Below are 11,774 nucleotides of genomic sequence, written 5' to 3' on the forward strand. Positions count from 1 at the left end.
CTGTCACGGTGCAAAGTCTCTGCCGGCTGTACAGGGCACAAACCCCGCCTGCTGGGACATGCACGGATCTGAGGGAGCCCCAGGTGGAGAGGGAAGGGAGGCGCGAAGGCCGAAGCGAGCAGAGCGGTGGCACGCGACTGCTCTGTCACCACCCGGCCGCCACAGACGGCATCGCCGCGCGGACGCCGCTCGAGACGGTGGAGCGGCTCGCACCACAGCTATTGGCCGGAAAAGGACGGGGGGGGGGGCGTCCAGCCCAACCAATGAGAGCGAGCCCATAACCCCACCGAGCCAATGGACGGCCTCGCTTTTCCCTTCGCGCGCCGTGGCGCCGTAGCCAATCGCAAAGGCGGTGCGCCGGGGCCAGAGGTCAGAGGTCGGCGCGGCGCCCCGGAAGTGGAAGCCGGCGCTGCTCTGCCTTCCATTCTCTCTCAGCCCGCGGCGCGCACGAGGCGTTCCCGCGTGGGCCTGCGTTTCTCGGGCCGCCGCCGCGCGCCCCGTCGCCATGGTGAGGGCGGCGCTCGCGCGGCGCGGCGCGGCGCGGCTCGGCGCGGCGCGGCGCGGGGCGGGCAGGGGGCGGTGCGGGGGCGGCGGCCGTTGTTAACGGTTGGGAGGGGAGGGGCGGGCGGTGCTGACCCGCGCTCTCCCCGCAGAGCCTGCCCCTCAACCCAAAGCCCTTCCTCAACGGGCTGACGGGGAAACCGGTGATGGTGAAGCTGAAGTGGGGGATGGAGTACAAGGGCTACCTCGTCTCCGTCGACGGCTACATGAACATGCAGGTGAGGGCCGGCGAGAGAGGGAGGGAGGGCTCAGGGCCCTGGGTTCTGCTTGTTGGTGGGGGGAAAGCAGGGCGCTTCTGGGCTGCCCTCAGGTCTGTGTGGCTGGGGTTGCTGCGGGTGGAAGCGGCGGTGAGGCTCCTGTTGGTGTAATCTTTGTGCTGGTTTTCATTTTAAGCTTGCGAACACAGAAGAGTATATCGATGGTGCGCTGTCTGGACACCTGGGGGAAGTTTTGATAAGGTAATCGTGGTGCCTAAGCAGGAGAATGGGGTCTTCTAAGTCTTGTGTTACTGCTTCTGTTAAAGCTTGTGGGTCTAGGGGCTGTGCTTCTTGTCTGTACTGGAGCACTAAACGTCACTGTAACTCTTGTGTGAAGGCTATGGGCTGTAACTGTTAAGCTGGGATCCCTTCTGAGGAGAGAAATAGATAGTTTCAAAAAGAAAAGTATTTAAAGAAGTATTTATGATCCCTTTCTCAAGTAACTAAGCACCTTAGTTCTCCAGCTTATTGCAGGTCTGTAAATCCTCTTGGTAGTAGTAGAATATACGAGGATGCATAAGTTAGTGTTGCAGCTGCTGAAAACATTGTGTGCTTGGGAATAACACTTGACCATGATTGTTAATCCACATGCAAAACTTACTTGTACATCACTGTTAATTGCATACTGCTTTCATAAACTTGTCTTGTATTTGCAGTGAATCTTTATGGAAAAGCTGACCAGTGTCAACAGTGGCCATTTTTTGCACAGGTCTTGAGTGTTGCCAGGTTGCAGTCAAGTAGGAAAATGCTTAAAGCAGTGTATTTGTGAGGGAAAGAAGGCATTTCAACTAAGGGAATTCTTGATTCTATTTACAGGTGCAATAATGTTTTGTACATCAGAGGCGTGGAAGAAGAGGAAGAAGATGGAGAAATGAGAGAATGATGTTTTGTATGTCTGGAAATAAAGTTTTTTCTTTTTTTTTTTTTCTTTTCCACAACTTTGTAATCAGGTGTTTATTTTTGTTGTTCTTGTATTTTACTATGGGGGAAGTTCACCCTTAAAAAGGTCTCTGGTGTTTTATTGCTGTCCAGAAAAAACGCTGGAAGAACAGCTAATTCTTTCAACTTTAAACTGAAAGTCTTAAAGTGAAAACAAAGTATGAAACAAAAAAAAGAGGAAAAAAAATGAAAAAACACCACACAACTAAAATTTGCAATTATTACTGGTATCAATGTAGGCCTTTTCTTTCAAGGGAAGTACTGGAATTTAAACGCTTCCCAGAATGAATTAAATCTTCCAAGTTGTGTTCTCTAAGACAAAATAGATGGCTCATTCTCGTATCACCTCAGTGTGGGTCAGTGTCAGGGCTGTGCTGTTGCATGGCTGTGCTATGGTGCAGGCTCACCTACAGTAGAAGATAAAGAACTTTGTGTCTTCAGCATGTAACTCACAGCTACTAGTCAACAGAGGAGTCCAGGAGTAGATTGAGGGCGCTGCAGGAAAGAATCAAAGGCAGGAGAATCTTGTGTAGTCCTCATAACTAATATCCATACACAAAGAGTCTCAGCGGCTATAAAGGTTCATGAATTTCAGTGGCATTCATAGAGTTAAAACACCCTGTGAAATGGGAATGCCTGGTCTTAGTCTGCCATATTATGAAAAATAAACACCAAAAGTAACAACAGACCACTCTTAGCTTTGGGCATCCAGAATACTAAAGTTTTGGCAGAAATGCAATAACTTTCTCAAATGTTAAGAGCAACCATTGACATTAACTGAAGCTGTTCCTTACCTGTCGGCATTACCTGATGACAACCATTGCTTTGCTAATGCTGCTAGTCAGAGCCTCCCCATGTGAAGAACCTCCTGCAGCTAGAGGTTGGAAAGGCATTCTGCAAGCCAGAACACAACTGGCTATACCTCATGGATTTGTGTGTAACTTTGTCCCTTCTCATCAATGACTGCTTGTCATGTACATCTGTTGTCAAATACAGATGTATACTTTCCATTTTGCAGATGGAGAAAATAGAGCAAAAGCAGGCAGTGACCCAGCTGTGGAGGTAAAACTGCCTGGCACAGAATATGAAACCAGCTCCTGTATCAGTGTGGTTCACTAAACTGTGGGCAAGCCACTGCAACTGTGCTTCAGTTTACTAAAGAAGAATGCCCTTCTCAAGGTTTTAAAGTGAAAAAGGCCCAATTCTGTTGAGGAAATCTCTTATATGTTCTCATCAGGAAAAGAGCTGATTAAGCTAAAGCCAGTACTAGCAGAATAGATCAGTACTTTTAAATTTGAGCTGGAATTAGGACACCTCAAAACAAGTGGAGCAAATGTGTTCCAAAACATTTCAGTAGCAGGAATGAGAGGCAAAACAATATCTGGTTTATGATACAGCATGCACAGTTTAACACATGATACAGAATGAGGCCTTTCCCAAGTTCCCATTGAAAATGTCAGCAGTGGAGGTAGATATTAGGGAAGAAGGTTGGAACTCAGCAGCCAGCAGCTTCTCTTACTGAGGGCTGCTCCTCTGCTCATGGAGGAAGTGGGGCTAGGGTGAGCTGGGTGCATCAGCAGATGGTGCCATCACTGTGATAACATCTGTGTGATAGTGTTAGCTTTTCAGAATAACTGGGAAGCTCTAGTGTATGCTGGCAGGACTGAACTGCTGTGCTGAGCTTCACAGTGTGCTGTGCTGCATGCTTGACACGTTGGCTTGTGCTGTTGCTGCTCTTTAATTTCTGTTTTCGTACATACTGTGATACTGCTGGGGAAAGCCAAAATAAGCAGCAGGAACTCCTGGAAGTACAGCACCACCTTCCACCTCTCTTGTTCATCTTTTGCATGCCTGGTGAGGGAGAATGCTCTGAAGGAAGACACGCATTGCTTTGTGGTTCAGCATTTGAGCCAACATACCCATCTGTTTCTGCTATATGGGAATATGTGCATGCACTTCAGTGTTGCAATGTTATACATTGATCCCTTTTCTAAATGAAAAGAGGATATCTAAAGACTACTGCCACAAAGGCAATTGAGGGACCACCTGGTTAGAAATAAATTCCACTTGCCAGCTGGGGATTACTGGAGCCCTATTGTTCACTATGTCTGAAGAGAGAATTATAGAATCACAGAATCACCTGAGTTGGAAGGGACCCACGAGGATCATCAAGTCCAACTCCTGGCTCCACACAGGACCACCCACAAATCAGACACACTCAGTCTGAGAGTGTTGTCCTTGAACTCCGTCAGCTTGGAGCTGCGCACTGCCCTGGGGATTCTGTTCTGTGCCCACCGCCTTCTGCTGAAGAACCATTCCCACTCGACCCGCCCTCCCCTGACACAGCTCCATGCCGTGCCCTTGGGCCTTGTCGCTGTCACACAGAGCAGAGCTCAGCGCTGCCCTTCCGCTCCCTGTGAGGGCCTCAGCTCCTCTGCTCCGGGCTGAGCTAACCAGGGGACCTCAGCCGCTTTCATACGCTTTGTCCTCCGTGCCGTTCAGCACCTTCGTAGCCCTGCGCTGGACACGCTAGAGTGTCTAGAAGAAAACTGAACATCCATATTTGCTCCCTGGCTATCCCATCCCCAACTCTGCAGGGGGCAGCAGATTCTAACCAACCTTTTGATCACGGAGTTGGGCAATCAGTGTCTGCCCCAGTAAAGGAATGTCGGCCTGGGTGCCTGGAGCACCGCCAGGCATTACGTTCCCGTGGGGCTGGGCTACGCCCAGGCCAAGCACACCATTCAGAAACTCTCCATTCCGTTGTCGGGTTTTGCTGCCCACCTCCAGGGCAGCCCCGGCTGGACAGGAGGGGTCACGCTCCGCCCCGGGGGACTTTGAGCTGAGCGGCAGGCTGCCCTTCTCTCCGGCCACCATTTGTGCCATCGGGGGCATCGGGCTGCCTGCGGCCATGGCGGGCGAGTACCGGCTGCTGCTGGCGAACGCCCGGCAACTGGTGCTGGTGTGCGGCCACGGCGAGCAGTACTTGCTGCGGGAGGGCATGGCGAGGCTGGACGTGCTGCACGATGCCAGCCTGGTAGTGGGGCTGTGAGTGCTGTGAGGAGGGCTGGGAGGAGGCAGCGCGTCCCTGGGTCGGCGCTGGGGCTTAGGTCTGGGCTTGGAGATGCATCAGTGATGTTCGCCAGACCCTGCCCTGGGCTGGAGAGCTGGTGCCTCAGGTGCTCTGCCAGCGTCTCAAAGCTGAATTCGATATCGTGCTCAGACCTTTGTGTGCTGCCTCCTGTTTGCAGAGATGGCTGTATAAAAGCCGTGGGCCCGGCAGATGCTATCCGCCGCCGCTTTGCAGGAGCAACGTTTGAAAGTAAAATTGACTGCACTGGGAAGTGCGTATTGCCAGGTGGGTGTGTTATGCCTTACGTTGTCAAGGGTCTGCAAGCCTGAGGGGCTTTGTAGGGAGCTTCTGCTTTGTTTGACTCGTTTGTGTGCTCCCACAGCTCTGTCACACAGCGAAATAACGGGTGTGTGTGTATGCTGTGTTTCCTTTAGGCCTGGTGGATGCGCATACACATCCTGTGTGGGCTGGTGATAGGGTGCATGAGTTTGCAATGAAGGTAACAGCATGCAATCACAGAGCTGGGCTTTTCCTTCCCTCTCCTCTCTCCCCTCTCCCCCCTTTTCTTTAATTTAATGCTTAACCTTTTCTTCTTTCTGGTGACACCTGTGTTTGTTCTGTAGAAAATGATATAATTTCTGTCAGGTAATCTAATAAAGGGAGGAGGAGTGATGTCTGAGGACTGTAGGCTGCGAGGGCACTGTGAATGTAGCTTTTGCAGCCAGCCTGAGTGTGTTTATGCCTTGACTCCTGGCACTTCTTGTGTCAGGAGTGTCAGTTTCTGTTACCATTTTCATCTTGAAGTCTTTTTTTTTTCCTTCTTGTTTTTACACATAGAAGAATCTTTAAGAAGTAGGTCTTCTCCTTAGGCTCAGAGGGAAGTAAATCTTCAAATGAATTCTTCTTATGCTGCTTTTTACATCATTTCTTTGCTCAGGAGGAGACAGATAGAAGAGGAGGGAGGACAAATTAATGGGGATTTCTTTTTCCTCTTTCTGTCTATCGCTGCAAAAAGACCTCAGAGCACTTTCCAGATAGAAAATTCACATTTAATGGCTAATTTTATGTGTGTGGTGGGTGTTTTTGTTCCCCCTTTCTCCCCCAAGCTGGCAGGTGCTTCCTATATGGAAATCCACCAGGCTGGAGGAGGAATACATTTCACTGTGGAACACACTCGGAAGGCCACAGAAGAAGAGCTGTTTGCTACTTTCAAAGACCGACTTGAACGCATGTGCAGAGCAGGATCTACTTTGGTTGAGTGCAAGAGTGGATATGGCTTGAACTTAGAAACAGAACTCAAAATGCTGAGAGTGATTGAACGTGCTAGGCAGTCCATGGATATTGGCATTTCTTCAACTTACTGTGGAGCTCATTCTGTGCCAAAGTAATATAACTTATTTTTTCTTGCTATTTTTGTTACTGCTTTGCATTGAAATTAGGCTGTTATTTTGAGAAAAACAACTTCTGACCAACCTTTCTAAAATATAACAGAGTATATTCAAACCTATACATCTGTGTTACCCAGTTTGGGTCTTCTTAAATCCCCTTTTTTTCATTCACATGCTCATATCCAGATTATTCTACTTGGATTTTCTGTGACCCATCAAACTTAAATTCTGCCTCAGGCTTTTATTTTGGCCAGGAGGAATTTTGCAGCTCTTCCTAATCTGAGACCTGAATGTTCAGAGCACAGGCCCTCTGCTGGCTCATGAATGTTTGGGTGAGTTACATGCTGAGGGAAGCATCAAGTTTTCAGTTCTTGATTTCCTTCAGTCTAAGTAACAGTGTAGGATCTCAAAGGAGCACATTGCCCATGGTTTTGGGGCCGGAAAGTGCTCTATTTAAGGATTCAAATGCAAATAAGATTATCAGTTTGTTCCCCCAAATGTGAAATCAAGACTTAATGTTTCCCTCTGTTTTGTCTTGGCTCTGGTTCTAATCTTTACATTCAGATTACTCCAAAGACTGCTGAGCCTAAATTAGAAAAGGGAGAAGGCCTGACATGAGCTCAGGCAATCCAGACTGTTTCAGTAAGAGGTGAACAAAGGAAGGGCAGTGTGCCAGGTTTTACTGTGCTTTGTGACTGCGCAACTGTGTTCATAAATCAGAATAGAATGTGAGTTCTTGAATTTACTGCCACTGTTAAACTGAAAACTCACCCACATATGAAGCTCGTCATGATTTTACGGTGCCTGAAATGAGGATAGAGATGTCACCGACATTTAGCTGCAGTATGTCACTTATCTCTAGATCTTAAAATTGCAGAATGCTAATTTCAATTTTGGGATTGTTAATTATTTCATAAGCATTTACACTCCTGGGTTATCTTTATGTAATTGGGGGTTCATAAATGATTCGGATATTGGCAGATCTAATCTCAGGAGCTCTGTCTGATTTAGAAATGGTTATCTAGCTGTTACTCTGAATGATATCATCAGAGGAGGAGATAATGATTTATGCTATACATACTCTTTGAGCTTTGATATTTACATAAAAATATTGCATGAATATCATTTTAAAAATTTAAATAATTATTTACATATTTTAAATAGTTGTATGTTAGGATACAATATAAGTAGATCAGACTATATGAATAGGAAAGCTGAAGTATTGGCTCCTAAGTGTCCCGCGTCTTGGCTAGCATCCAAAGAAACCAGCCTTATAAAAAGAAATTGTAATATTATCTTAATATTCTTTAAATGGAAAGTAAGTCATGTTTGGATGTACGTAAGTTGCATGCTTTTTTTTTTTTAATTTGAAGGTTGAATGATTTGTATTTGCATCATTTTCTAAATAATTTAGCAGTTGCATGTATGGTTTGAATGTTTGCCAGGCTTCAAAGTTGTTTTTCTTATGGCTCTGTAACATTTTCTTTCCATTAGAGGGAAAACTGCTATTGAAGCTACAGATGACATTATTAATAACCAGCTCCCTAAACTGAAAGAACTCCAACAAAGTGGTGAAATACATATTAACAATATAGATGTGTTCTGTGAGAAGGGAGTCTTTGATCTGGATTCTACCAGGAGAATTCTTCAAGCTGGAAAAGAAACAGGTTTACAGATTAACTTTCATGGTGATGAACTCCATCCAATGAAATCTGCGGAGGTATTTCTATCTTAACGTACAGTGAAGCAACTTTTTTGGTTTTGCTTTGCTTTTCTGATACTTGAATCTGTGAATGAATTTCAATTTTCACAGCCAGGGGTTGTTTTTTTCCAAAGACTTTGTGAAGTCGATCATTCATAGGTAGTAGGAAAGCCGTTGTGCAATTTTGGAGTTAAGGACATGGAGACAAATGTTGACCTCTGTGACTAACATGCACTGCCTAATCAAATATTGACTTTGCTCATTTTCCACATGTGATAAGGATGGGGAACCGAGTGGATATATATGAACACAAGGATGACAAAAGCACAGTTTATGTACAACTTGGAAAATGCTTTTTCTTTCAGTGTATGTCTAGCTGTAGCAAGTTGTACAGTAAGCACACTCAGAGCACGGGTTTAGTCTAGTGTAGGCTCAAGACTGTTTTTTAAAGACAGTCTGTCTGATTCAATGTTTTGCCATCATTTAAAGAATTCTTCATTCCTGTGTGAAAGCTATTCTTGTCTTTCTTAAAAAAAAGATTTTAAAATCTTTTTTTTCATTAAAAAAAGCCTTTTTGCTGCTGCTCTACAGAAAGAAGCAGACATTATTTATTCAGCAACCAGTGTCAGTCTTATCACCCTATTTCTTCTGCTTACTTTGTGGGTAGGAGTTAGTAATGATTTTATTCATAGCAGTCTCATAGTTTGCAAGTTCATCAGTTAGAAGTGCCACTGAAGGTGTTCTTCCAGTCTGTACTTAATACCTTGCTGTGATTAGCTTTTCATGCAGCAAATTAGAAAGTATCTTTCTGCATTTGATTGGTTCTTTCAGGCATTCTCTGTGATCTTTCTATTAGTAAATTTTACATTAATAATGAATTGTCTATTCCAGTTACTTGATGACAACATTGTTTTACTGAATTAACAGTGAGTAATGTTGACTGTTCTCTCAGCTTGGAGCTGAACTAGGAGCCCAGGCTATCAGCCACCTAGAAGAAGTTAGTGATGAAGGTATCACAGCAATGGCAAAAGCTAAGTGTGCAGCTGTCCTTCTGCCAACCACTGCCTACATGCTAAGGTAAGGACAGTAGATTGGAGGAATTAAAAAAAAAAACCCATGTTCCTGGTTCTAGCCTCTGGTAATGCCAAATATAAGCTTGTATCTATCCATTAATGAGTAGCATGGATCAGTGAAGACCATCACAAAGAGCTGAACAAGCCTCTTCATTTCTTACTTCTGGTACACATCCTTAAAAATGAGGCAACACTGGTGGTTACTCAGTTGGTCAAGGTACTTTTTAACTGCCAGGTGACTGGGGCATCACATTTGTAATGTAAGTGAATGGTTGGAGGTCAGATCGATGAAGCTGAATTGCTGTGCTACCTTGAAATTACACCACCCCAGTGAGATATGTATATAGACATCAGTGGGAGAATGGGCTTTTATGAAGCAGCTCACCATAGCAATTGTTTGCATTAGCATTGCTAAGTGAGAGAAATCCAACATATACAAATGAAATTCACAGCCTCAAGTTCCTGTTCTGAATTATCAACAGAACTGGGATGGGACAGACTATTACATTGGTTATGCCACTGCTTGTGTTTGCAAGCCTGTCTTCGAAGCTATACAGACCAGAAAATTACTTTTTTGAGAAATAAAGATTTTCACCATGTAAATCCTGAAGTGGCTGAGGCCTGGCTAAATACCAGCATTTCATTGGCCTGCAGCCTGGTGCTTGTTAGTGGCTGTTGTCACGTGTTGTTACTGCAGAAACAGTGGATCCCAGTTCCATTTGTGCTATCCATAGGATGATTGGTAGCCAAGAGGAGAATTTGGCCTTTCATCTCCAAATGGATTGATGTAACTGAATGCATGAATTTAGCCAAACTGAGTGATGACTTCTGCTTTTGTAATTCATCATGTAATAACTAAGTGAACAGTACTGACAAACGTCTTTTTCCCACTAGACTGAAGCAACCTCAAGCCAGAAAAATGTTAGATGAAGGAGTTATTGTTGCTCTTGGCAGTGATTTTAATCCTAATGCATATTGTTTTTCAATGGTAAGCTACCCTAATACTTACAAGAACATGAAAGTACAAAATTTTCTGCTAGTACAGCTTGTGTATAGATCTTACGTGCCTAAAACATTCTTCATATTCACAAAGAGAGCTGCATGCCCAGCTTAGACATTTGGCCCTGCCTGTTTATGTGGGGTGGTACTATTTGCCAGAAGTTCTTGAAATTTGAAGGGGTTTGATTTTTCAAATGCACCAAGAGGCTTAGAAAACAAGCTTGCAAATTCCCAATTTCACATTTCTCATTTTGGAATTGGCAAGATTTACATCGTGCAGGACAACTCTGTTGCTTGAGGCAGGAGGACAGTGCTTTGGGATTTGAAAAACAGTTTTATTTGTGTATTGGTAACTCCCATTTTCTCCTTAATTTTCCCATTAGCCTATGGTGATGCATCTGGCCTGTGTAAACATGAAGATGTCAATGAATGAAGCCCTAGCAGCTGCCACCATTAATGCAGCTTATGCTCTGGGAAAATCAGACACGCATGGTTCCATAGAGATTGGCAAGCAGGGGGATCTTGTTATTATAAATTCATCAAGGTATGTTCTTCTACTGTTGTTTGTAATGTGATTTAACATAAGGGACTTAGGTCGCTGTGTCATGGAGAGTGGAGAGGTTAATGTATTCCTTGTGCTTTAGAAGTTATTTTCATCTATAAAAGGGGATACTTTTTATGTCATATAACATTATATATCCACTTTATATCATATAACATTTTATATCCATTTTCATTTTCTTTAATTATTCCAGTGGAGGATAAGGCCTAAGACTTTTAGAGTTAATATTATAAGTAACATATGCCTAATTACAAATTATTTGAAGATAACACCTGTTTATTTGTGGAAGGAATTCTGCTGTACTGTACTCTACTTGTACATTATTTCATTGTATTCATGCAACAAGTGATCAACATGTAAACATGGAATTCTGAATTGTCATCAACATGGCATAGTGCTTTCCCATGCTGAAAGCAAATATTTTATAACTGACAGAAATACTAGATGTGTGACATGCTTTTGTGCAAGTATGGATATTCTTAAACATCTCGTTGTCTTTTTAGGTGGGAGCACTTGATATACCAGTTTGGGGGACATCAAACATTGATCGACTATGTTATAATTAAAGGAAAAGTTGTCTATAAAAATGGGAGCTGTGATATGATGAGCAGTTACTGAAAGAAGACAATCATTTGCATGGATTATTTCAAAGCGACAGACAAATCAGATTTGTATTTACTAGTAAATTGTTTCACTGCTCATCTTACCACCCCTTTTATTCAAATGAACTTTATCAAGCAAAAAAAAAAAAAATCAATTATATCTATTTGAATTAAGACAGTTTCCTGAATATTTCAATTTGTAAAATTTGAAATAAATAAATAAAACCACAAAACCAATGACTTCTGAATGAAGAAAGAAGTTTGGGTCTGGGTAAGATTAACATGGAAGTGTGGTGTTATGTAACCTGTAGCCTATGGCTGGGGTTTCAGGCATGCTTATTTGGAATGGCTTTGGCAGTACTGGCAGGCCACAGCACCCTGAAGAAACCTTGAACTCAGCAGAAACCAGGAATCACTGACCTGGTAAGAAGCACAGTGTCTTACCTTTCTGAGAAGTCAAGTCTCCTGTTTCTGCAGACTTGAAAATCAGTGGGGTCCAACAAGGTATCTCTTAGAAGCTGAGCTGCAACATCCTGCCACATTTAGGATCTCATAGCAGGCATTAGAAGCAGGAGGGGAAAATGCGAAGTAGTACAGCACTCACTGGATTGCTGAAAG

General features: G+C 43.9%; 2 protein-coding genes across 5 annotated transcripts; both read left to right on the plus strand.

Annotated features, from left to right (window-relative positions):
* Positions 1-358: 358 nt before the first annotated feature.
* SNRPF (small nuclear ribonucleoprotein polypeptide F) lies at positions 359-1,741 on the plus strand. Its single transcript, XM_031600015.2, has 4 exons — positions 359-508; positions 654-779; positions 955-1,019; positions 1,635-1,741. Exons 1-4 carry the CDS (start codon positions 506-508, stop codon positions 1,699-1,701), a joined length of 261 nt encoding a protein of 86 aa, XP_031455875.1. The 5' UTR covers positions 359-505; the 3' UTR covers positions 1,702-1,741.
* Positions 1,742-4,265: 2,524 nt separating this feature from the next.
* On the plus strand, positions 4,266-11,587 carry AMDHD1 (amidohydrolase domain containing 1). Of its 4 annotated transcripts, none has more exons than XM_031600434.2 (9): positions 4,266-4,805; positions 5,009-5,115; positions 5,265-5,329; positions 5,937-6,214; positions 7,713-7,938; positions 8,873-8,997; positions 9,888-9,981; positions 10,376-10,536; positions 11,058-11,402. In XM_031600434.2, the coding sequence occupies exons 1-9, from the start codon at positions 4,423-4,425 to the stop codon at positions 11,170-11,172; spliced, it is 1,554 nt and encodes a 517-aa protein (XP_031456294.2). In that variant the 5' UTR covers positions 4,266-4,422; the 3' UTR covers positions 11,173-11,402. The 4 variants fall into 4 exon arrangements, with proteins under 4 accessions (XP_031456294.2, XP_089996204.1, XP_089996209.1 ...); XM_090140078.1 differs by lacking the exon at positions 11,058-11,402 and adding an exon at positions 11,487-11,587 and having other exon boundaries at positions 4,268-4,805; XM_090140081.1 differs by lacking the exon at positions 10,376-10,536 and having other exon boundaries at positions 4,274-4,805.
* The last annotated feature ends 187 nt before the right edge of the window (positions 11,588-11,774 follow it).

Source organism: Phasianus colchicus, chromosome 1 (assembly GCF_987193195.1).
Source record: "Phasianus colchicus chromosome 1, bPhaCol1.hap1.1, whole genome shotgun sequence".
Taxonomy (NCBI): Eukaryota; Metazoa; Chordata; class Aves; order Galliformes; family Phasianidae; genus Phasianus; species Phasianus colchicus.

What these genes read in the sequence shown, in the direction of transcription:
- SNRPF (XM_031600015.2), top strand. An exon ending in ACGGCTACATGAACATGCAG is followed by an intron (nt 780 to 954) that starts GTGAGGGCCGGC and finishes TTTCATTTTAAG; the next exon opens with CTTGCGAACACAGAAGAGTA. An exon ending in CTGGGGGAAGTTTTGATAAG is followed by an intron (nt 1,020 to 1,634) that starts GTAATCGTGGTG and finishes TTCTATTTACAG; the next exon opens with GTGCAATAATGTTTTGTACA.
- AMDHD1 (XM_031600434.2), top strand. Translation starts at nt 4,423, where the DNA reads ATGTCGGCCTGGGTGCCTGGAGCACCGCCAGGCATTACGTTCCCGTGG. An exon ending in TGCATGAGTTTGCAATGAAG is followed by an intron (nt 5,330 to 5,936) that starts GTAACAGCATGC and finishes TTCTCCCCCAAG; the next exon opens with CTGGCAGGTGCTTCCTATAT. An exon ending in GTTATTATAAATTCATCAAG is followed by an intron (nt 10,537 to 11,057) that starts GTATGTTCTTCT and finishes TTGTCTTTTTAG; the next exon opens with GTGGGAGCACTTGATATACC.